General features: G+C 45.0%; 1 protein-coding gene across 2 annotated transcripts in view; it reads right to left on the bottom strand.

Annotated features, from left to right (window-relative positions):
* Positions 1–25,529, bottom strand: part of SND1 (staphylococcal nuclease and tudor domain containing 1) — a 424,510-nt gene that overhangs the window by 163,372 nt on the left and 235,609 nt on the right. For both annotated transcript variants that reach the window (XM_082632934.1, XM_082632935.1), the window contains 2 exons: positions 24,684–24,794; positions 7,778–7,850 (listed from right to left, as the gene is read on the bottom strand). In XM_082632934.1, coding sequence (XP_082489060.1) covers positions 7,778–7,850; positions 24,684–24,794 — 184 coding nt within the window. The remainder of the gene's footprint in view (positions 1–7,777; positions 7,851–24,683; positions 24,795–25,529) is intronic.

Below are 25,529 nucleotides of genomic sequence, written 5' to 3'. Positions count from 1 at the left end.
AACGAAGGAAGAAAGACACAAAAATTATAGCTCAGGACACTTAAATAAAAGCTAGGACCCCGTTTCTCAGAGCTCAGCTGTAGGCATACCCCTGTATGAAGTCAGTTAAACAAGGAATCAGAGGGAACTAGACAAATTTGTGGCAGAAAACTTCCTGAAAACAGAATTCACGGCAGTGACACACCAAGTCTACAGTCTACACCAAGTCTATTTTGGAAATAAGATGTTTTACTGAAAGAAGTAACAAATTTTAAGAAATCCTGTCTCTAATAGTGCTCTAACCTCTGGGCAAGTCACCTGATCAAACATTTCTTCAGAGGTGCTGAAATTCAGAGCTGGAACACACCCACCAAACATCAAGACATGGGGCCCTGTGCTCAATGTCCAATCCCTCTACCTCAACCTATTATGGCGCCTGAATTTTCCAACACAAAAGCTTGTCGGACTGTGACCAGCTAGAGGAGTGGGATAGGGAGGGTGGGAGGGAGGCTCAAGAGGGAGGGGATATGGGGATATATGTATACATATAGCTGATGAACTTTGTTATACAGAAGAAACTAACAAAACATTAATATCCAATAAAGATATTAAAAAAAAAAAAAAAGCTTGGTGAAAAAACGGCAGACCCAGTAAGGTACAGGATAGAATTGGGCATTCTGCGGAAGAAAGAGACATATTCACTTTAGAACTTTATTTTTTAAAAGAACTTCTACAACCAAATGACTCTTCATATTTTCAGGTACAGAGGAGGCAATAGAAACAACGTTATAAGTAGTTTTGTATTTCTCTCTTGTTTTTGCAATTTCTTCCCCTATCCTCTTAAAGGATAATTTTCAAACAGGTAAAATCATGACTTCTATACAAATATAAAATAAAGATGTGTCAAAAATTGTATTTTAACTCATTAATTCATGAGGGAACCAGAGAGATATTACAAGTGATTCGAAGCAGAGCCTGGAGGATGGATATATATACAGGCAGCTTAGGAATGCTGAAGTGAATTTGCTAAAGACGCAAAACTATAGAGTGAAAATGTAAAGTTTGAAAACATTTCTTCTACAGAGTAGAAATTAATTGTATCTGTCTATACAGGCCACATTTGTACAAACAGGAATCATTTGCATCTTTATTAGGTCTTCACAAGTTAAATTCCCTCTCCATAGGGGGGCAAAACATGCCAGTTAAAAGCAAAGGGGCTACAGAATCAGATAACCCCAAAGGGTTTACTAGGCAGCACCAACGATCCATTGAAAGGATACCCAATAATCATCTTGCCAGTTTCAAAGTCCACTAACAATTTCTCCTGATGTCCCAAACTAAATAAAAGAGGTGAGAGATTATGTCCTAGATTTCATGCCCTACGGTGCAAAAAAAAAAATCCACAATAGAAGAACTCAGTTGAAAACTGGATTAAATTTGTAAAAGGAGGTGCTTAAACACAACCACTAACTGTGGTAGAAGCTGAAATACAATCTTTTTAAAATTTCAGCATTTCTGTGCAATTTCATTCAGAAACATGTTCAGACTAAGAGAGATAGACTTCTCTCTTATTCCCATGGAAAGCATAAATGCTTTCGGATTTCTTTAGAAGGAGAGAGGGATACCCCTGCAGTTCTGGTGAGTGTGAATAGGAGAGCTTTACAAAACAAGAACTGGCCACACAGGACTCCTAGGGCTCAAAGAACTATGGACAAAAGGCCATAAAGCAACGCACTCAGCCATTAGGGTGGCGACCAGCTGAAGCAAACTCCCCCAAAATCAAGGTCTCCTGAACAAACTCCAACTCTTTTGCAGAGGGAGAGGGGAAAAGGGAGCTGTGGGGAGGGATGGGAGGACAGGAGAGGAGAGGGGGAGGGGATGGAGAAAGGAAAGAGCCTCAGCAGCATGGGAGAGAGAGACTGCCAGGGTAGCTGCCACTCTGCCCTCGCAGCTGCCTTCGCCACAGGGCTGCCGTGCACGTTTCTGTGCTGTGAGAATCCTGGTCACCGAGCTGCACATTGCAATCCGACTGGAGTGGCTGGAGTTCAAGAACCTTCGGGTGCGGGGAGAGGACAAGTGGAACAAAGAGAGCAGCAGTTTCCCCTAAACTGGGAAAAACTAGAGTTGCCAAATGCAGGAGAGATGCAAGAAAGCACCTGAGAACGCAGCACTAGCACTGAGCCCGGCTTCCCCGTGAGCAGCCATCAACCTTATGGAGCACATAAGGCTTCCGGCAGCAAGGTCAGCAGCCGGTGCGCTGGCTCTTGCAGGACGAGGTTCTTCTGGGATTTCCCCAGGGGAGCAAATGTACAGTGTGAAGGGAGCTCTAGTGCTAAGCAACCAAACTCCCAGGCAGAACCCTAGGCCTTGACCTTGGGTAGTCAGCACAAAAGGGACATTAGAGGGTTAGGAGGTTACTCAGAGGCTAAGGGAGAGTCAAAGAGGGAAGAGCTATTAAAACAAACAAGAAAGGAGCGTCGGTACCATCAAATCACCGGTGATTAGAAGCTGAGAGGAACCTTAGGGTCACGTAAGCAGAAGGCATTCTAAACAAGTAGGCCAGAAGACACACAAGGGAACTGCAGTTTAACACAGACCTAAGTTATAAAGCCCCTGGGTGACTGTACTGCTTTATACCTTCCTCAGACTTACTGGACAGACCACTTTTTAAATCTCTGCAGCTGAAAATATTTTAAAACTCTTACACTGAGGCCCAACTCCATTGGGGGCTAAGAAAAGATAACTTCTATAATGGCCCCCAAGACTCATGGAAAGGGCTGCTTCCAACACCCAGAGGAAAAGAGGACAGTGCTATTCAAGTTCAAAAAGGCACTGAAAAACCAGAACCTGAAGGAAGAGGTCAGGAGGACATGCTTCAAATCCTGCCTATTTATTTTAAAGGAACACTTCCATCCTTTATATTTGCATGTGAGACTCTGACTGGGCAACTCCGCAGGTCTTCATGATTTAATGGAGAAAGCAGGGACCTGAAAATCTGACTCCCCCTAATCCCCATCTCCAGAGCTAGTCTTTGGACCATTCTAGGCCACGCTTAAGCACATTCGTATTAGTAATAGTATGTATCGCCAAAAAAAACCACTCATGGATAGAGGAGGTTACCAAGAAGTCAGTACGGAACTCGAGCAAAGAAGACAATCTTCAAGTGAGCCCAACCAGAAGCCAAGAAAGGAGAGACGAGCAGAATAAACAACAGCAAAATCTGCTTCCAAGTCATCAGGATTCCGCATCATGGAAAGGCAGAAGATGTTCAGGAGATGGACAGCCCCATCCTGGTAATAGGACCCATTCTGGGACTGTTAGAAATGTGGCTGGAGTGGATAGGATGCCGGGCTAGGCTCTAGCCTCTCATGGTGTCGTCAACACACACCATAACCCCACACGCACCTGAGAGGAAAGAACACATGACAGGAAATAGAGGAAAAGTCAAACAGACGCTATGACTCACCAAGCACCAGCGGAGGGAGGCAGAGGAAGAAATCGGTGCAACGCGGCTGCAACCTGAGGAGTGGGAGCCCTCTCTTACCTCAGAACCATAATTGATTTGTCTGATTTACCAGAACAACAGCAAGCTACGCACCAGCCACATTTTATTGCCTGTTTTACACGTTATATCTGCAGGAGACTGTATTTATTACAGAGGAGGCTCCAGCAAAAACAATAATAAACCGAAGATAAGCAACAGCCTTATATTCCACTGATGCGCATTCCGACTTTTTGTATGCTGGCGAGGGAGGGAGTGAGAAAGGAACAGGAAAAAACAAAACCCACTAATAATGAAAACATGGTTGTACGAAGGGAAGCAGTCACCACAGAACCACCCTCCAAATGGAATCAGATCTAGAACAAAGTTGATCAAATTCTTAGCGGTTTCACAATCACGGGAACATCCCAGCCTGAAGGGTAAACGGACAGGGGTAATAAGGACAGCAATGACTTGCAATAGGCTTGTAATAGGCTATTTCCTTCACCTTCAAAAGTCAGAAATAAAGGAAACCAGTAACTGCTTCAGGACCCAAATTACCAGATTTTTTTTCTTTTAGTGGATACCCTGAAAAACGGAAGCAGAGATGCAGAAGAGTCAAGTTTATCCAAGCCCCAGGCAAAAGGTAGGTTCATCCAGTTGGCATTGCCCCAGTCAAAAGGTAGGTTCATCCAGCTGGCATTACACACAGACACCATGAAGCTTACAGAAAACACAACACTCAGCTGACGTTAATGTCAAAAATCATCTATATTAACAAAATCAAAACACAACACAATCTAAACATTGGGGAGCCACTGTAACATTTTTGAAAAGTCAAAAAACTGTAATGCGTTCTTGATATGGGAAGGGATGCAAGAGGCTCAACTGGGGACAGGAGAACACAAAGTTAGAAAGCATGTTTAGTAGCCAACACCTGAGCGGTCCAGTCCTGGGAAAAGCTGATGAATGCACATGAAAAGGCCTGCTTGTTTCAGCACCACATGAGGAGGCCCGCATCTCACCTGCCAAAGCAGAGTCAGTCTACACCTGGGTTACTTAACTTCCCCACAGTAGGGAGTCAGCCAAGCAGGGCTTGCACTTGCTAACTCACTACAGGAGGCATTTTCATGCCTCTTACCTGCTGACCCTTACCTGCTGAAATCATTTTTACAAAATACAACAGAAGGGATGGGAACAATGGGTAGAAACCTGACTCTAAGAGTGGGAGGCCATTAAGACTAGAACAAATGTATGGGTTATCTGTCTCACAATCATGATATAACCTCTTCCACAGAGCATATTTCTTGAGTGTTTAGAGAACAAAATGTGAAGAGCATATGTGTCTTCTTCTCCTCCAAGGATGTGTCCTCGGTTGGGGTGAGAGGTCCTGCACAAATATCAGTTCATAGTCAATTATGGTGGCAGCACATTGCATATAGTGTCAGCTCAACAAAAACTGCCATTTACCACAACCTGCAACTAAAAGGGGGACCAATGGTGGGAGGGAGGGCCACAAGGATTAAAAAAAAAAAACTGAGAAACTTTAATGAAACCATTATATATGCTTGTATTACATGACCTTTATTCCAATGTTTGTTTCTTCAACCAGATGTAAACTATTTGCCCATCTGACCCCACATGCCTACCTGTCCCTCAGTAAGATAACCAGAATGCTTCCGGAAGCTGAAGACCCATACATCTCACTTAAATCGCACAAGGGCACCCAAAACACACACATACTGAACACGACATTGTGATGGAAAGAAAGGAAGGTTAGAAAGGGGAGACAAAACTCGTCTATTACACAGGGCACCAAAAAACCCTGCAATCTAAGCTGAATAATGTGTTATGAAGGTGGAAAAGGTCATTCTGACATCTGTTAAATGGAATAGCTTTTTCACTTCCTCTCCCACGTGATCTAGCTTTCCTCTTTTATTTACGTGGTAAGTGGGGGAGTCAGACCTGCATGCATCCATCCATCCATCCATCTACCTATCTATCTATCTATCTATCTATCACAGTACGCGGGCCTCTCACTGTTGTGGCCTCTCCCGTTGCGGAGCACAGGCTCCAGACGCGCAGGCGCAGTGGCCATGGCTCACAGGCCCAGCCGCTCCGCGGCATGTGGGATCTTCCCAGACCGGGGCACGAACCCGTGTTCCCTGCATCGGCAGGCGGACTCTCAACCACTGTGCCACCAGGGAAGCCCACTGCATTTATTTTTGAATAATGTAAGAGCAAACCAATTCGCCAATATCTAGGCAGAAAAGAGGATAAAGGTATGTATGAAACCGAACTACAGTTCAGTGGGGGATCATGAAGACAGGTTCCCTAAGATTCACTGCTACCAAAAACAAACACGCAAACATAAAGAAAACACATCAAGGTAGAAGGCAGCATGTGATCCAAAGATAGCACTCAAGATCATTAACTAGGACACTACGCTGGGGGTACCAAGGGGACGGCCCCAAAGCAACTGTAACTCTACCTCAAAAACCTGCTGAGGGCCTCACCTCGATGCCAATAGGAAATCTAAGCAAGAATAGGAACTCCACAGGCCAAAACGCAGCACCATCCCCAAGGCTGAATTCAGCTTCTAGATGGCCCTGGAGTATGGGCCAGACATGAGCTTTTGGGTGGGCATATCTGCCATTAGTGTAGGAGTCACCACTCTGTTTTCCAAAATAGGTATTTTACAGCGCTGTGCCCCTGCAGTTGAATAACCAAAAAAATTACCCTTTGACTTTACCAAAAGAACGATAGTAAAGGAAATATTGTTGAGAATGCCACAGCAGATACATATAGAAATTAATACACACATGAACAATAACACAGCACGGGAGACCACAGAGAAAACTGGCCTGATACCAGCTTGCTGGGAAAGCCACCTGTGAACCATGAGCCTCAGGAGATACAACAGTCACCTGTGGCTCAAAGGCCATTAGTAACAGGTTTTCTGGGCTTCTCTGGATTTGAGCTATGAAGAACGCACAGTGAATGTACCTTGCTCGTTAAACAGTGGCACAATGTCTTGACGGAGGTCTAGTTAATTAACTGCCACACTGTGCAATCTGTAGTCTGCAGTGACTGCTACAGAGAGGGAAAAGCTCAACAGAATCCCAGTGATTAAAGCCAACAGGGGACGACCATACCCAGGCAAAGGAGAGCTGCCGAGACAGGTTAGAAGCCACCACAAGGAGCTACAGGCAAAGCCTGAGCCAGGCTTGGCAACACAACATAAGATACACTGGAATTCATCACTGCTGTGGGTCTGGCTGAGCTTCTGTTTACGGTAGTATTTTCTTCTTGTGCCCAAGGCAAGCTTCCCAAGTGTCCAAGCGAAGACTGACCACCCTTCCTCTGTCACGTCCCCTGGGCTGCGTGCTCCGCCCTACACATGACCCGGAGCCCCTCCTTACCCATTAGTGACTGTGGGAGTTGAACTGGACGGTGTGTGTCCCAGCAACAGAGGGTGAAACTGTCAGCCAGAAGGCCTTCCCCGGGCCACCTGATCAAAATCAAGCCCTGAACCCTCACTGCTGCCTTGGTCTGCTCTATTCCTCAGAGCAGTCGCTGCTGCCTGGCATTGCTATTGTCTCCCTTTCCCACCTGCATGTAGGGACTTTATCAGTTCTGTTCATTGTTACATTCTCTGCCTAGAGCAGTTCCAGGCACAGTAGGCACTTGCTGAGTAAATCAATAAACCCCCTCAACTAACAAAGGAGTCTAATTCAGCCAATGAAAGTTCCTAAATATGCAAGGGTAGCATCCTGATCATGAAAGAGTCGTTTGGACACAGTCTTTAGGGAGCTCAAAAGTATCTGCATCACCTCTTCTCCTATATCATCTAGTATATCTGTTAGCTCAAAGGATGCTCACATACCTCTCCCTAGTTGATTAGGATTAATTAGGATTAATTCCTAAACCTGTCCTAGAACCTGTATTTGACCTTTCTCCACTAAGACTTTCCAGTCACAGAACTAAACAGGGATTTTTTTTAAAAAGGTAATTTTATTCTAATACAACTCAAAAGAAATATCTCCTAACTCATGATAATAAGAAAAGGGAAAAGCAACTCAGTAAAAATTCAGGTGAAGAGATAGGCGGTTTTATGCCCTTGTTTAAATTCTGTTTTCCTGGAGTATAAAACAGGATCTCTATAGATGCATTAGCAGAAGCCATGGAAAAATTCACATTCAGTGCCTGAAAACGAATGAGCTACAGAAAACACGTAAACTGAGGTCCTTTGGTGAATGAGCAGCCAAGCTCCTGGCACCTCAGAGCCACACAGCTCCATTCATGGACACAACTCACCCCAGATATGTCTGCAACACGGTGGATAGGCACTTCCTTCTTGCTATGCAATCCTTTGCCATTCTTAATAGCCCTGTAAAGAAAGGAGAAAAAAGAAAAGAAGCCCGATGATGACAATACAAATCACACTGGGAAGGGGTAAGGAGGGTGGGCAAAGGCGGCAGGAAGAGACGTTGGTCCGATGGTCACATGTCACTACACAGGGCACGCTGCTGAGCAGCCAGTCTCAGCCAGAGCATTGGGAGGTGGGGAGGATACACTCCTGCCCTTCCCCTATAAGCCCAGTTACCACAAGCTGGCTGCTAGTTACTGCTAACAGTGTGCCTGGTTATCAAAGAGAGATCCAGAACTTGTTTCCAAAGGAAAGGCATCGTTCTAGGCACAAAAGAAGAATCAGTTGGAAGAGCACAGTCCTAAAAAACAGAAGTAATAATGTTTCTTTCTGTGTTTAATCACATGAAACATTTTAAATGCAAAAATATGTAGCTAGTGTTCCAATTCTAATGGAAATAAATTCCTCCCAGGTAAAAAGATAAGTTGCCCTGAATGAAGCAATACTGTACAGAAAAGTCTTTTTAATAATGGGGAAGAAGGGAATTCCCTGGCAGTCCAGCGCTTAGACCTTGGCGCTTTCACCACCGGCCCGGGTTCGATCCCTGGGCAGGGAACTAAGATATGGCAAGCTGCACCGCACGGCTGAAGAAACAAAACGGTGGGGGGGGAGAAATAGCAAAGGTACATACATAACTGACATTAAGCGTCATTTTCAATCAGTCTCAGGTTGTAATAACATTGGGTTCAGCAGGGGACCCTGGGACCACTGGCTGGTTTGCTCCAATCTCCCACCTTTTGCCTCCTAATCCCTTGAGTGGTAGCTTCAGGGACATGATGATCACTCATGTAACAATGATGGACCGCAGAATCAAAGGTGATGGGTACATCACTCAGCCATGACACCATTAGTCAAGACCTTTGCGCATACTGACAGCCTGCAGACCCACGCAGGGAACACTGCTGTGTTTAGAGATTGAGAAAGAGGCTCAGGAGTGTGACTGCTCCATGAACTCGACTTTCTAGGGTTTCCATATTCCAGAGAAAGTGTTAAAGTAAACTGCCCAGGCCAGGGTCGACATGTCGGACCCTCACACTAGGAACCACACTGCAACCTTCTTCCCGCTAGGGCTCCACTAGTGAGCAGGAGTAGATGCGTTACTCTCAGGTCCTAACTTTCTAAATCCAATTCACAATTCAAACTGGGTGGCTGTTGCTGAGTGCAAAGTGGAACAGTCATTTCTTACATACTTGGGCCCTTATCACTCCCCACTTGCCCCTTTTTCCACCCCAGGGGACTTGTCTCTCACTCAGCTGATTTGAAACACCTTCCGTTCAGATACGACAAACAAAACACTTCCCTTACCACCCGGTTTCCATTCCGTGATGAGGGGAAGAAGTCAAAGTACAGAATTAAGAAAAAAATCATACACTCATTCTAATCTGAACTGTTAGCTGAAAGAAAACATTTCCAAGTTCCTTGACTCCCATGATTCCTCCTGAATCGGAATCAAGGGCTTCAGCTTTAGAAATTGCAAATGGGTCACAATTGCTCCATTTAATTTCAGTCCAGTGATTTACTGTTCAGGGTGTCTGATAATAACCCTGGACCAGGTTTAGCCCCTGGTCCCTTGGGATCTGCACACTAATGGTAGCTCTATCTCTTCCATCTCCCAAAGCCCTGTGTACATCCTGCTTGTGTCCTGTTTCTACAGCCTCCTCTGCCATCAGCAGGCTTTCCCCATTTTGCTACCATAAACTCGAAGGAGGGGGCTTGGGAACAAACCCACAGCGAGGCAAGGCAAGCTCACTGCCACCCTGAGGGTAAGTCGCCTTTCTTCTAGGTGAGGCCTGCTCAGCTTTCTGCAGGTCCCATGTGGGCACAGATTGCCCGCAGCCTTTTCTTCTAACAACCAAAATACATGGACCTGCCCAATAAACAGATGGTTCACGGAGAACACTGCTGAACTCCTGGCCTTTCCTGGGGGCTGGAGAGCACCTCATATACTACGAGGAAAAAAGAATAGGGCCTGGGCAGTAAGTCAGAAAACAGGTTCTCAAGGTAACCTACAATTCTGCTTTCTCTCTGTGACCCCAAAGTAGCTTTGTGCCATAAGCAGAAATTCAGCACTTAACCAAGATTAAACATACCACCCCAAGGGGAAAAACATAATACCCCAAAGCAGAAAATATGGATAATAGTGTATGTATGACATTTGAAACAATCCAGAATTCTTTAAGTCTTTTTTGTTTATTATTATTATTTTATTTTTTGCAGTACGCGGGCCTCTCACTGTTGTGGTCTCTCCCGTTGTGGAGCACAGGCTCCGGACGCGCAGGCTCAGCGGCCATGGCTCATGGGCCCAGCTGCTCCGCGGCAAGTGGGATCTTCCCGGACCGGGGAAAGAACCGATGTCCCCTGCATCAGCAGGAAGACTCTCCACCACTGCGCCACCAGGGAAGCCCTGTTTCATTGTTTTATTTATTTATCTTTTAACATCTTTATTGGAGTATAATTGCTTTACAATGGTGTGTTAGTTTCTGCTTTATAACAAAGTGTATTAGCTATACATATACATTTATCCCCATATCTCCTCCCTCTTGCATCTCCCTCCCACCCTCCCTATCCCACCCCCCCCATCCCACCCCCTAGGTGGTCACCAAGCTGATCTCCCTGTGCTATGCGGCCATTCTCTACGTCTGTGTCTTTATTCCTGTCCTGCCCCTAGGTTCTTCAGAATCATTTTCTTTTTTAGATTCCATATACATGTGTTAGCATATGGTATTTATTTTTCTCTTTCTCACTTAATTTTACTGTCATACAGTGAAGTAAGTCTTAATATTAAAAGAAGAAATTCTCTTACCTTGTTCCTAAAAAAAATATTAGATACTTGTTTACATTCAGGCATTAATTTTGGAAAAACCTTCATCTTTTCATACTTTAGATACAATTGCTAAATTAGATAAATTTCAGGCAACATAATATTTAAACTGAGAAATAGTTCTTAGCAAAACAGAGACAAAATTGAAAGTTAATAATTTGTAGACACTAAGTACAAATGCTGCCCGCCCAGAAAGCCCTCTAAAGTATAAGTGGTATGCTGGACCCAGACGGAAAAGTGTGAGGGATCACTGAGTAGCTAAACGGTCTCATATGCCAGCTTGAGTCTCCCTCCCTGTGCTGAGGTTGCTTTGGTTCTTGTTTGCCAGCTGCTGCAGAAACAACACCAGGTGAGCCATCCCCAGAAAACCTCCCTCAGCCTGACACAGGCTAATGCCACGGGAAGGGGGAGGGGGAGGGGGAGGGGGGAGAGGAGGGAGGGGGAGGGGAGGGAGAAGATCTGGGGGAGGGAGAGGGAGAGGATCTGGGGGAACCACCCAGTGCAGGAGGCTGGGAGGGAGGTGATATGGGGATATATGTATACATTTAGCTGATTCACTTTGTTGTACAGAAGAAACTAACAACATTGCAAAGCAATTATACTCCAATAAAGATGTAGGAAAAAAAAGAAAGAAATTCATGCTTTTATCTCAAAGATGTAAGGAGCAAACACTAAGAGTGGTAGGCTTACCACAGTGCTGTTAACGAAAGGAATATAATATATATCTTTGTTCCGGGATGCAAGCATCTATATACGACATGCCTGCCTACTAACAGTTGTATATAAGGAAAATAAAGACAGGAAGATCCTGGTTCTGCTGCCTTGTCATTATTTCCTGGCGCGGCTACCCATGTATCTTACATAACCCACCTTCTCTGGGATAGGTTTGGGGCCCTCCGTCTTTGAGACCTGGGAGGGTATAAAGGTAGCAGGTTTGCTTCCATTGATACCTGCTCCACAGAGCAAACACCAACTCCCCTCCCCATGCTGCCTGCAGGCTGCAACCACGGCTCAACATCCCTTTTCATTAGGCAAGGAATGAAACTCCTGACTTCTAAACTTCACCTGCTGTGTCTGCTTAATAGCTGCTTTCTCACAAAGGCAGGCTGGAGCTCAGGCCAGCCAGGAGAAAGGAAGCAGGGGGGCAAAACACAGGCTGCTCCTCTCAGAGGCTTTCTTCTCCAATCAGCCGCAGGACAAAGATGGCAACAACCAGCAGTGTCAATAATGGACAGAAATCATCACCAGCCAGGAAAAGTGAGTAACGTCCACATACCTACAAAGAGGTAACAGTAAAGGAGAGGGATGAAAACTCAGCTTTCTAGGTTGCTTCTAGAAGCTTCTAGAAGCTATAGCGTGGAAGAGGAACCCCATTCAGATCACTGGAAAACTATTCCCTTTAACCAACGAAGTCTGAAATTCTTCTGTATGAGATACTATTGCCTTCCCACTAGAAGATAAAAACCACCAACTCTGCAAAGGCAGGCAGGGAGGTTGTTAAAGGGAGATTAGCCCCGCTACCTTAGCGCAACAGAATTAGAGCCTAGCACTCTTTATACAAAGAAACAGCTTGCTCTTCGGTTTTGGGGCCCCTTGCACAGGCAGAAAACCTTCTCCAAGGCACAGGCCTTAGCACCACTGACATCTTGTGTTATCAGTCATCTTGTGCCAACAAAGAGGCCATGACCTTAATTTCAATGTATAGATTATTATTCTGAATATTTTTGTGAGTTTACAAAAAAAGTTCAAAGACTGTATGGTTAGATTAAACCTTATCCCAATCATAAAATAGTTGCCACACGAGGAATTCTTAACCTGGCGACATAAGTGAGCTTCACGTAGGATGCTGGGAATACCTATTATCTAACCTGAAATGGTAGTAGAATTATATATATGAATTTTTCTGGGGCACGGGAACTCCAACAGTTTCCCAGTTCAAAAAGAACCACTTTCATACATAAAGGCATCTAAAGAAAATAAAGTGACAGAAAGCATACAACAGAGGGGGTAGCAGGCAAATGACGAGGAAGATCAGGAGGCCCTGAATTCATCATATTCCCCTTTAACAACACTGTCTTGGTAACCAGGAACCACGATGTCCCTTAACTCTGCTTCTGCTTCCTTGTCTGCATCCAAAACTTCCTTCCTAACTGTGCTCACTTGGCTCTTGCTCACTGGCCCCCTTGGGCCAGGCCCACGCCAATTTATTCCAAGATAACATCAGGAATATTTTCAATCCACTCAAGCCCCTTTGAGAGTGCACACTACTGCTGCATGACTTCTCCACAGAATTGATTTGTTCGTTTTGCTCCCGTACTTCTACCCATAACAGAGACCACCAGCCTGTGACATCCACCGGGTGGAAAGTATAATGCTTGGCTTTCATGGGCCCCAGAGTTTACGTCTTCCCACCATTTCCACATTACTCCTTCTAATTCAATTAGGTCCATCTTCCCCAGGCCCCCTACGTGCAAGTTATTCATTACACTGTCTTTATAGATCCACACTAGAGAAAGAAAAGAATTACAGTTTATCAGTAGCCACCACCTCACCAAAATCATAAAACAATTGTCATGTAGGAATTGTTAACCTGGGGTCCTAGCTGGGGGGCTGTTTGAACACTGGAAGTGTCTATGAACTACTTTGAAATGGCAGAATTATAGATGTGAATGGGTACATGCACATGTATCACTCAGTTCAGCATGCAATTTAAACTGCAATGCAGTATTTTCAAATTGTACCATGTGTTCACTTTATTTCTATAGCTAGACTACAGGCCCTCTGAGGGTTAGAATTCTATCCTTAATACTCGTTACGGTACTTAACACAGAGCTATGTCACACAGTTTTAAACTCAGGGTCACCTAGTTCAATTACTGTGTGCCTAGTAAAGCTGAACAAATGCCCGCTGACTAATGCAGAGTGTGAAGATATTTCAGATTGGAGACATGGATAATGCCAACTGAGTGTAGGGCGCAGAAGAGTGAGGCTTGCTGGCTCTCCTGGAGGTGCAGGTTCACGATATATGCTCCAGGTCGCAGACATCTTGGTTTTGCTACTTGGAGTGGGGCAAGGCAGAAGAGCTGAAAGCCTGGCCTCTGAGCAGAAGCAAAAGTGCATCAAGGACAAAAGCCTCTCATTCCCTTCTTCAAGAGTCCCACAGCTAGAGGAGATGGTCAGTAGTCTGAAAGGCAGTGATGCAAGCAAAGCTCCAACCACCATGAACAGTGAAATGGAACCAAGTGGCAGGATTGTCAGAAACACCTACTAGATAATACAGGGTAAATGACTAAGGAGAAAGGAAAATAATTCCAATGGAAAAGGATAAAAAGCAGAACAAAGAATGAGCAACTTGCTAAACTTCTAAAGAAGCTTTCATTGTGTTTCAGAACATACTGATGAATACAGCAGTGAAACACAGCAAAAAGGAACACTTCCTCTGGCCTTTCTACTGGTTCCTTGGCAGCGGGAGGAAGCAACCAGGTCCTGACACTCGGAAAATGAGATGCAGAGCAGGCACAGGTGCACAATGGTGGGTGGACCTTATGCAGCTGCATTTTCAACGAAACCAGAATTACTGATAAGACAGAAAAGATGGAGAGTACAGAGACTGGAAAGGAGGAAATTGAGTCCTGTGGTCAACGGGAGGTCGGTGAACTAATGAGTCGGGAGGTATTATGAGGCAGCGGAGCAAATAACAAGGAACTCTGGGCCACCTCATCGAAAACTAATATAAGAAGAAACGAAGGCGCACTGCTATTCCACCAGGTGTGACATCTGATCTGCTGTGCTCAGGTTAAGAGAGGGGGAAAAACTGAGCTCTGCGGCAGAGAATCACCAGAGAAGAGGTAGCCCAATATTAGATTCATGGGAAACACAAGCAGACCACGCTGTCCCAGTTTAGGACCAAAGGACTACTAGAGCAGGTAGAAATGGTCAGTGTCAGTCTAAAGTCTTCTTGAGGGGCTTCCCTGGTGGCGCAGTGGTTAAGAATCCACCTGCCAATGCAGGAGACATGGGTTCGAGCCCTGGTCTGGGAAGATCCCACATGCCGCGGAGCAACTAAGCCCGTGTGCCACAACTACTGAGCCTGCGTTTTAGAGCCTGCGAGCCACAACTGCTGAGCCCATGTGCCACCACTACTGAAGCCCGCGCGCCTAGAGCCTATGCTTTGCAACAAGAGAAGCCACCGCAATGAGAAGCCCGGGCACCTCAACAAAGAGTAGCCCCCGCTCGCCGCAACCAGAGGAAAGCCCGCGTGCAGCAACGAAGACCCAACGCAGCCATAAATAAATAAATTTATAAAAAATAAATAAAGTCTTCTTGAGAGGACAAGGCTGCAGAAAGGTGAGATGAGATGAGAGGCAATGACAACTCAAAATTGCCTCAATGACACTGGTTTTATAATTTTTTCATATCTTTTTATTTATTTTTATTTTTTGGCTGTGCCACGCAGAATTCAGGAACTTAGCTCCCCGACCAGGATCAAACCCACATCCCCTGCAGTGGAAGCGCGGAGTCTTAACCACTGGACCATCAGGGAAGTCCCAAATTTTTTCATGTCTTGATCACAGAGACAATACAGGAACACAGAGCCAGAGAAAAAGTAGGAAAAGAACGATGCATAATTCAATTCCAAGATAAAAGCATCATTAACAAAATTTCTAAGTGTTTATATACACATACCCACCCACTTAAATTGTGGGAAAAGTCTGGCGATTGTTTTTTCCCCCAGAAACAATAACTAAATGAACACTTCCCTGTGTTATTAGTTTTATCACATCATTTTGAATAACTGCACATAAGTCCATAATATGGATGCACATTCCATAATTTAATCAATTGCCTACTGCTAGATATTTATGTGAATGTTAATAGTCCAGTACAATACTTCCGGTACTATAAATAATGCCAAAGGAATAACTCTTAAACTGTCAGGCACCTCCCTAATTATTCCTTAGAATAAATTCATAGAAGTGGAATGGCTGTGTCATAGGTCAGCAAAGCACTATTCCTGTTTCCCATCTCCCTTTCCCAAGGCAACCCAGACAGAACCCAGACAGAACACGCCTTGCCTCGTGGACTCTATTTGTGGATAAACCCGTTGATTTAGGTGCTCCTTCCCAGGTACCCACTGGTATCTCCATGCTTATAATTATACTTGCAATTATTTACTAGCTCATCCAAAACCCCACTAGACCACACATTTTTGTTTTCTCCCCCAATGCACCTGATGTTTGTTACTGTAAAATGAATAAATTAGAGAACATTTTAATGCTTTTTCCTCAGTCAAAAGACGCAACAGGCTTACTGCTGGGAAAAATGGTTTTTCCGACGTGAGTACACTTACAGGGACCTGCTGGAAAAGATTCACTGCCATCCACTTGAGATCTGGCTCTCTGAACTTGATGCAGAAGCAAGAGGCATGGGAAGTAAGCCTTCTCAACTTCCAGGCCCAGAGCTGGAGGAGGGGAGTCAGGGGCAGCTGAGGAGATAACATATGCATGAGGGACTTTACAAGAAATGTAGATGCTAAGAGTCTTACAAATGAAAGGAAGCTACGACGGAGACTTCCCCTTCACAAGTAGATATAAAATTCTGTGCACTGATGTATCGGTGATTAATTATTTGAACTACAGTCCTCTGGAGAGACTTCCAAGGATTAGAGCAAAAGTAGGATAGGGATATCTGTGATAGACACTCAGCTCTCCGACCCACTCAGCCCCCTGGCACCGCAGATGAGGCAAATCAAGCAAGCACAGAAACCCTTAAGATGGTAGAGCCTACTCAGAAGGAATTCAGTTCAAAAGCCATGAACGCAGGGTATGAGCAAGGGGAAAGAGGAGTCACAGGGAAGGAATACAGAACTATTCAATGGGCTGGGTGAGGAACAAGTATGGCTGGCAGGGAAGGCATAGCTAGGACAGAAATCCAAAGGGATCTAAAGCTTATCCATTCCATGCCTTAGTCTCTATTACCTTTTACACATGGTTACAATTCCAACTATTAAATTACTAATGTGCCGTAAAAAGGACACACATTTTGATATTTTCTTAAAAAACAAAAACAAAACAGTGGTAAAGAACTGTTTAGGGCAGTGGTTCTCAAATTTTCATGCGCATTAGAACAACCTGAAGGACGCAGGAAAAGAGACTGCTGGGATTCAACCCCAGTTTCTGATTCGGTAGGTCTGGGGCAGCGGAGATGTGGGGACACCTGAGGACTCACATGTCTAACAAGTTCCCAGGTGAAAATGACGTTGTTGGTCTGAGGACCATCCTATGGGAACCAGTGGTTTAGGGAGTCAAGTTATGAGACATTCAAAAATGTCAAGGGTCAAATGTTATCACTTTATTGTTATAACTTATTTGGGATTAAAATTATGTTCCCAGTATGATAATCTTCAAATGTATTTTGAAATACGTTGGAAATATTTTGAAACCTCAAATACTTAGGGCTTGTGTGAGAGGAACTAGAGCCTTTTAGCCGAGAACAGTGAGATGGTAGAGAACAGACAAGGTGCTGTGGACAAACGGTCACAGCTGGGTGGAGAGGGGGGACCAAGTTAATTAGGAAGGTTAGTCTAGAACAACTTCCTCTGAAAGAACACAACGAGTGCAGATTAATAATTACAGGAAAGACTGGGCAAGGAGGACTTCTTATTGTGAGTTCATTATTTGACCATGACCTATAGAGCTACCCACATCTTGTGTACAACACAGGAGCTAAAGCTAATGGCTTCTGACTTTACCCCAAACCCCTCACAGTAGTCATCAAGACGAGCCTCACAGTTTGGGTTGTATCAGATGGAACTGGGAGTGGGGAGGAAAGACAGGATGAAGAGTGAACAGAGCCTCTTAATATCCTGAAAGAGAAAACTATTTGGAAATGGAGATATTATACAGCTCTCCAGAAGTGGCCATTTGTGCTGCCTTAAATGCAGATTGATTACTGCTATTTGGATGTTGAGTGCATCATCTCTTCTGAAGAAAGGGAAAAGCTAAATTTCCCCACATTCAGCTGTATCGTCAAATCACTTCCCCACACCAGCTCTTTTAATGCATTTTCCTGTTATCACATCCACTTGCAGGAGCTGATGTACCCTACTCCCCAACAGTGAAACGCCCCCCAACACTGACACGTGCTGAATCTCATTAGCAACCTCTGGCCGTGCCACCAGGGCAAGGGCAAGCCCCAAATCTAGCGGGGAGTGCACTTCCAGGGTTAAGGAAGAAAAGAAGCCATTAGGATACTGAACAGAAAGACCAGGCTCCTTTCTCATGCTGGCCTCCCATTTGTACCAGCATGATGTAACACAGCCGGGTGAAGAGGGCAGCAGATAATTCACCCAACTCCAGCTTTCTATAATGCCTGGCCTACAAAAATCCAACCACACTCTGGCGCTACAGGAATTCAACAGTGAAGGAAAGAGAAAAACTTCAAATCAAAGCTCTGTTTTTAACAGTATTCAGTAGGATCTAGTTTTATGCAAAGAGAATTTTCACTTGGTTCAGGTCATTAGATTGAAAGTGAGAAATCTTGGTTTATTAAAGCTGTACCATTAAACTATTGAGAAGAACAGAGGCTGGATGGAAGAGATGAATTTCGGGGAGATGCCCTCATGGGAAAATTTAATAGAAGTGAAGAGATGGAATAAAAAAGATATAAGGCAGGCAGTGTTCATGATGCAGAGGGAGAAAAAAGGAGGGGCTGAGAAAACAGGTAAGAAAAGAGAATAGGAAAAATAGCAACACCCAGAGGCCCTATTCAAGTTATTCAGCGTGTGTCCCTCTGAGACTGCCTGCTTTGTAAGGCCTGAGTCTGTTGTCTTTTTTCTTCACCACCTGGGACCCAGGGTGCACTAAAGAGAACTGGAATGAAAAGGAATGAATGCAAAGCCATCACGTGCAAGAGAAAACCAGCCTTGAACAACTGTTCCCATTAGAGGAATGATTTGTTTTCTTGGAGAACTGGTTAACTCTAACTGGTCTATACATTGTGATAGGATATATTAGTTTCAAATTTTCAAAACACAGACCCAACCTCAACACCAGTTTTGTCACCGGATTGGTAGGAAGATGAAACCTGCTTCATACCAAGGCATTTCACAAGTCAGAACAGTGTCAAGCCAGTAATGCTGACCTCTTCCAATTAAAGCAACAGAGAGCAAAAAAAATGCTGATAAGTCTTCACGTTTCATTCATAAACAGCATTGTAAATGCCAGTTAAGTTGAAGGCACAGATAGGAAAGACCCTATAAAAAAAAGTTTTGTATTTTTTTATGCACAAGTCATTTTTTTCCTCCACCTATTAAAATATTGTGGGAAAATTCCGAAAAAAAAAAAAAGTGGAGCTGCTCTGGCTCAATCAGGAGTGGGAAATCAAGCATACCTCTCTCCCAGTGGTATTATAAAAATGCAAAATACATTTACAGTTCACTGCTACCAGAGCATGGAAGTCAGTAAGCCCAATGCAGACCCAGTAACTGCAACAAGAGAGGTTTGTACTTGAAACAGTTTCCCTCTTAATAATGACTACAGGTATTGGCCTAGGGAAGAGTTACCAACAAGTTTATAGCCTTCTGATCAAAGTCTGTGATGGAAATGCCAACACAGATTTCCTAGAGGTACAAGCAGAGAGAATTCTACAATAGGGAGGGCGCTGTCAACCAAGTTGGGTAAAAGCAAAAGAAATCTGATAGGATTTTAATGAAGCGCTGGCGTTTACAGGGTTTGGAGATTGGAGATGCAAAAGTCAGCAGACAGGAGCACTAGTTGTTTTTGTTTTTAAAGAAAAGGGAAGTTGCAAGGTTCACTCAATCAGAAACAGGAGGTCCCTGCAGGGTCAGGGAGGACTCGGAGCGCAGGCAGAGCTGAGCCAGGGCAGGCTCACGCTTGCCTCTCCAAGAGGGAGGACAACACCACAGTTTCCTTAATCTGCAGTGTGCGTGGCAAGAAAGAGAACACACAGGAAAAGACACAGCCTGCCCTTTTCTCTTCTCCTGAGATAACCCTAACCTCATTCTGTACGTCCAGAATGAATCTAGATTCATTTAAATCTGCTCGGACCCTAGGTTGTTCAATACAACTGCTTTCCCACTGTCTAGCCGGGGCATAAATTTCTTTTCTGAATATATACATTCTATCTTGAAATCACAAAATCTTAGAATTAAAGGGTACCTTAAAGGAATAAAGCCCAACTTCTGAACTAACAACTCCTGTATTTTCCTGCAATGAATCACAGACTAATGGTTTCTAGGAAACCTTCAAATATTACATTTTAATATAAAGTAGCTTTAGGTGAATGCAGACAGATGATATCCTACAGGTCGGGATGTCCAAGGGAAACAGGGCACACAGTCAGGCTTTGATTCCAAGCATTACCAGCTTATCTTTAGTGTCTATAATGAGCTCAACAAAAGCCCACCAGGAAGACCTGTAGAATGCTAGGGGAATTCACATTCTGTACTGTTTAAAATCAAACAGGATGTGTTATATCAAATACACAGAGTTTGAGAGACTGTGTAATACCGTAGAAAATAAGAAGGGTCCCCATAATGGCTCAGGATCTTGGAAATACCTCAGAAGAATATGAGATTCTCTGTAGGAGTCAAAGCCCCGCCTTAAGCTTAGAACACTCATCAAGACAGACAAAGCAGCCGGCCCGCTGGCTGAGAAACACTGAAGTCAAACAAGAATGGGAAATGTTGGGAAGTCAATATGGGGGTGAAAAATTAGAACGGTGCAGAAAAGAAATGTGACATACTGCCAAAGGAGTCCACATGATGCCCCTAAAAGGGGGATACCAAGTTCAGGAGTGTCATCAGAAAGTGTGGTCCAGCTGTACCTAAGTTCTTTTTACTACGAATATGGAGGACACACTGGAGCTCTCAGAAGACTGGGACACAAGCAAGGGCTTTTCAATGGAGCCCACAGAGAAGCAAGGCTCAAAAATACACACAAAAGTGCCATTGCTTTATTTTGCCAGGACACAAGGTAAGGAGGGAAGAGGCAGCTGATGATAGACAAGTGAACTAGAAAGGAAGGCCGCCTGTCGGGAATTAGGGGTTCATTTATCCTTTAAACAAGAAAGATGTGGCTTCCTCTAGATGCGCCATGTGTTTGAGGCATGTAGAGGGTTTCCCAAAAGCAGACAGGCATCCGAATGAAGGCACTGAGAAGGGTCAGGCACACGAAACAGAGCTGCTGAGGGGGTATGATGAGCTCCTTTCTGGTGGGCAGGTGGATACGCCTGAAAGCATAGGCAGCTGCAAACTGGCATTCGTCTTCCTCTTCTGTCTCACCCGGTCTCCCAACGCACGCCTAACACGTCATTCCCTGAGCTCCCATCAGATGATCTGAGAAAGGTTGGCAGATCATACCCCCTTGAAGAGGAAGCAGCAGCTGCAGAGCCCTGAGAAAGCTCATCAACTCCCGCGCAGGCAGCTGGCTGACCCGAAAAGACAGAGTTCACAGGCTGCCCTTTCCCCAAAGCTTACAACGTTCTCTTAAAGGATTAATGGCCAAGCAGCGCTCCGGAAAGCAAAGTCAATGGCAGGGCACTGGGCACCACGGCCGAGATCACTAGTGATAACCAGAGAGAACAACAGGCATCCAGGGGACAGGGACAAAGAAGTCTCTTGGAATCGCCATCCCTGTGGGCAGGGACTCAAGAGGATGCTGGCCTTGCCATGTTACGTTCACCCACTTATCACTGACCAAAAGAGTTCCAGGATGAGTGACTTGCCAGGAACACAGCAGATGTTATTAATTTGGCCTTTGCTAAAGCATTAGATACAGCACCTCAAGAAATTTTACTTGGGAAATTAATTCAAATTGGTTTGGTTCAGTACACAATCACTGGAGTTTAAAAAGTGGCTGAAGGATGATAAACAAAAGACAGTTAAGTGACAGTACAAGCGGTGAAAGACTTGGGGTCAACAGCAAAGCCATTCTTGTTTAGGGGTTCTATTCAGGGCCAAGGAAAGGAGTAAACAACTTGCTAATGAGATCTGCAGAGGGCACTCAGCTGGGAGGTGGAGGGACCGCATGGACAGGGGCATAATAATTATAGGGCCGACTGGAAAAAAATATAGCTCATCCATCTAGAGGAAAACAACCCTAAACTCAGATCATATTCGCTGGACAGGTAGGATAAGGGGCAGAAGCAGCATGTAAAAACACAGGGAAGGCTTCCCTGGTGGCGCAGTGGTTAAGAATCTGCCTGCCAACGCAGGGGACACACATTGATCCGGGAAGATCCCACATGCCGTGGAGCAACTAAGCCCGTGTGCCACAACTACTGAGGCTGCGCTCTAGAGCCTGCAAGCCACAACTACTGAGCCCACATGCCACAACTACTGAAGCCCGTGCACCTAGAGTCCGTGCTCCGCAGCAAGAGAAGCCCCTGCTTGCCGCAACTAGAGAAAGCCTGAGCGCAGCAACGAAGACCCAACGCAGCCATACGTATATATATACATACATAAATAATTTTTTTAAAAAACCACAGGGAATGTCTCATAGGGGCCAGAGTGCTTCAAACCGAAGGCGACCTAAAATAAAGCAGTGTCAGAGAAGAGGTGCTCTTGCAGTGAGGTCAACTATCATTTTCCCAAAAATGGGGGTGCATTCTGCACTGAAAATAGTCTTCAATGGCTATAAGGCCACCATTCCTATCTGGCAGATGTTCTGGTCTTTCTCGCTGGGGTTGGCATCGGGCTTGTGGACAGCACCGCTCCCAAGGAGGACTCATTCGCAGGCCACGCGGGCCACTTCTCCGAAAGCTTTCTAAGATGTGTACTGCCTCATGGCAATGGCGCAGTGACTCACTGGCCAGGGGAAGTGCTTGATTTCTCTCCGTTTACCCTACCTGCAGCAGTGCAATGACTTTGGAGCCAGTGTTTCCACTATCCGTCTGAAAGCAGTGGCTCGACACAATTCTCTCTAGGCAACTCACTGCTTTAACAGGCGAGTGTCTTGTTACATTCTATCAGCTCCAAATGAGTACCAGACTAAAAAGGCTGTTTTCTTTTTTTTTTTTTTTTTTTTTTTTTTTTGCGGTATGTGGGCCTCTCACTGTTGTGGCCTCTCCCGTTGCGGAGCACAGGCTCCGGATGCGCAGGCCCAGCGGCCATGGCTCACGGGCCCAGCCGCTCCGCGGCATATGGGATCCTCCCAGACCGGGGCACAAACCCGTATCCCCTGCATCGGCAGGCGGACTCTCAACCACTGCGCCACCAGGGAGGCCCTGTTTTCTTTTTAAAACCTAAAATATGTCACCTATCTCTGCCTCCTCGTTAAACACTGTAGCACAACAGCATAATAAGAGAGCCTCGTGTGGCCTCACTTTCCAGAGCAGCTAGGCAAATTATTTTCACGCTTACCTGCCTATCAGAGTTAAACATTCACCAGTGGCAGAGTGGACCCAGGGCAGAAAATGGGACTCTAGATCCCACTGTATTGCTAAGTGCTCCTGCTACACTGGGAATACATAACCGCTTCCCCAAGTTGCCACCAGATCAGACTGAGCATGCCCAGAACGAACCTCCCCACCCCCACCCCCACCCCCCAAATCCCACCTAAAGAACAGTCTAATCATTGCCCATTTCCTAGAATACCAAGATCATCAAATAGTAGTCACAGATGTGAAGCCACATTTCCCACTATGGGTTCTTTCAGCCCAGTTGGCTTAGTGATAATATAGGCAGGGAGAAAAGAATAAGGAAGTGAGAAAGGATTGAAGAGAAACACCAGTTATGGACTATACATCATATTATTTTACACTAGACATGAATGAGCCTCAAGCAACCAAAGTACTGAACTTTGTGCTGAAGACTTAGGTCCTACTGGGAAAAGCGAACAGGAAAGAATCCAAAAAGCCACAGCAACCTGACAGACTGCTTTCTTAGCTGACATTCTGTGTGACATTCTACAGATGCCCTATCCATCAGGATGTGACATGATGTTAGAGGTAAATGTCACATATCAGGGCAACGGTCTGGGCCAAAGAGCAAGAGAAGTGATCTCAATGACAAAGTCTAAAGTACAGACAGCATGTGCTCAAACTCATTCCTCCTCTAACCGTGGAGCATAAGCTGGCAATTACTAAACTTCTAGAACAAACTAAGTCCTAGGTCACAGAAAAACGTCTGCGTGAGGCAAACGCCTGCAATCACTTTGAAACAATGGATACATTTTGGTTGAGCCCAGCAGTCCGCTAAGCTCTCCGAGTCAGAACACCGATCATCACCGAGTTCTGGCTCTGTTTCCCGGGAAGGCTGGAGGAATTGCTTCGTTCCCAGCACTGCCCAGTGACAGAAGGCCCCGTGAGAAAGAGCCTTGAGGAACTCCTGGTAAGAAATACTGCTGAGCAGCACGCATGTCCTTGGGGCAACCAGCCATGGGGATGAAGGACAAAAGGAAAATGTCACAGGGCTTCTCACAAACGCTCTCCTGCCAGCTGTCAGAAGTGTGAAACGCAAACTCATTTCCTAATAAATGTTTTCATTTCCTTTGTACATGACAAAAGGTCTAGAGGTGACAAATGGGAGGGGCCGGGCAGCAGAGGCCTCTGGAGGGAAGAACCCGAGGCAAACGTCCTGCACAGTAAGCAGGGCTCCACTGTTTGTCCCAGGGAAGGAAAGGATGGTGGAGATAAAAATATTCCACGTAGAAGTTTCTCATCTGTCGTTCATTTTACGGCATCTACTAGGAAGATCATATACAATATATGCCTAAATTTTGCAGATTTAAAAATATACAGGCCCAAGAGTGTTTAACCAAGGTTAGATTGCGAGTTTGAAGTGAGGTCCCTTTTCTTTTGATGGGGAAAAGCTGGAATAATAAAAGAATACAAGCTTTCTCAGCATGTTGTTTTCTGTCGCATTCTGCTCAGGGATGGGCAGGACAGTGGGAAAGAAAGAAGTGGGGCCCTGGGACCCAAGGCGTTCACTTTAATTTAAATTATGCATCTCACCTGGCCTCGGCGGCGAGCAGTTCATCATAGTGAGAGGACCGCTGATCGTCATCCTGCCGGTATCTGATCACCGTGGCCAGACCTTTGCTGACAAGGGCCTCGGCAATGTTTCTGCAACAGAAAAGATAGGTCAGTGAGCACTCGAGGTGCATGTGGGGCTCAGTCAACAGCAATAATAAGTTAGCACCTGGAGGTCTTAACGCATCCTGGCAGAGGGAGGGAGAAGCCAAGGATTTCAAGCCCAATGAGTTGCTAAGCTAGAAATCCAAATAAAAAGGAGGAATAACCAAGTCCCCTGGCTCAGCATTTTTCTGGTTAGTACAGTCAGATGCTATATCAATCCATACATAAAACCTGGCAGAAAATATCTGTAAAAAGCCCACATTACGCAGGGCTATTTACAGAATGTTATAAACAAGCCACTACCCTCAAGAAAAGTCTGCTCTAAAATATCAGGCACGCAGATAAAAAAAAAAACAAAGCACATAAAAGCATGACCTAAATTTCTCAAAATCTCCTTTCTAGCCTATACTGGAACTAGAAAATACCGTGTTCCAGTTTGGCAATGTTGGGAACACTGGTTTCACGTAACACTCAAAGTGTGTCTCTTCTCATCAGAACTCCCAAAACACTGGCTCTCCCCTGAACCCAAAGGGGGCTTGGAGGAGGTGAGGCTAGGAAGGAATTGGGTGGGGGGGCAGGCATTGGGGTGGAATGAAAGATCTTTTTAAAAAATTGCATGAGTCCTGGAAACAAAGCAAAAAGTATAAACCTTGTGTTGACCAGCTTTGGAACAATACTCCCAACAGTCTTTTTAGGACCACAGGATATTCAGATTAGAATCCT

Source organism: Mesoplodon mirus, assembly GCF_964341445.2.
Source record: "Mesoplodon mirus genome assembly, chromosome: 9".
Lineage (NCBI taxonomy): Eukaryota > Metazoa > Chordata > Mammalia > Artiodactyla > Ziphiidae > Mesoplodon > Mesoplodon mirus.
This window is presented reverse-complemented; position numbering and strand designations above follow the sequence as displayed.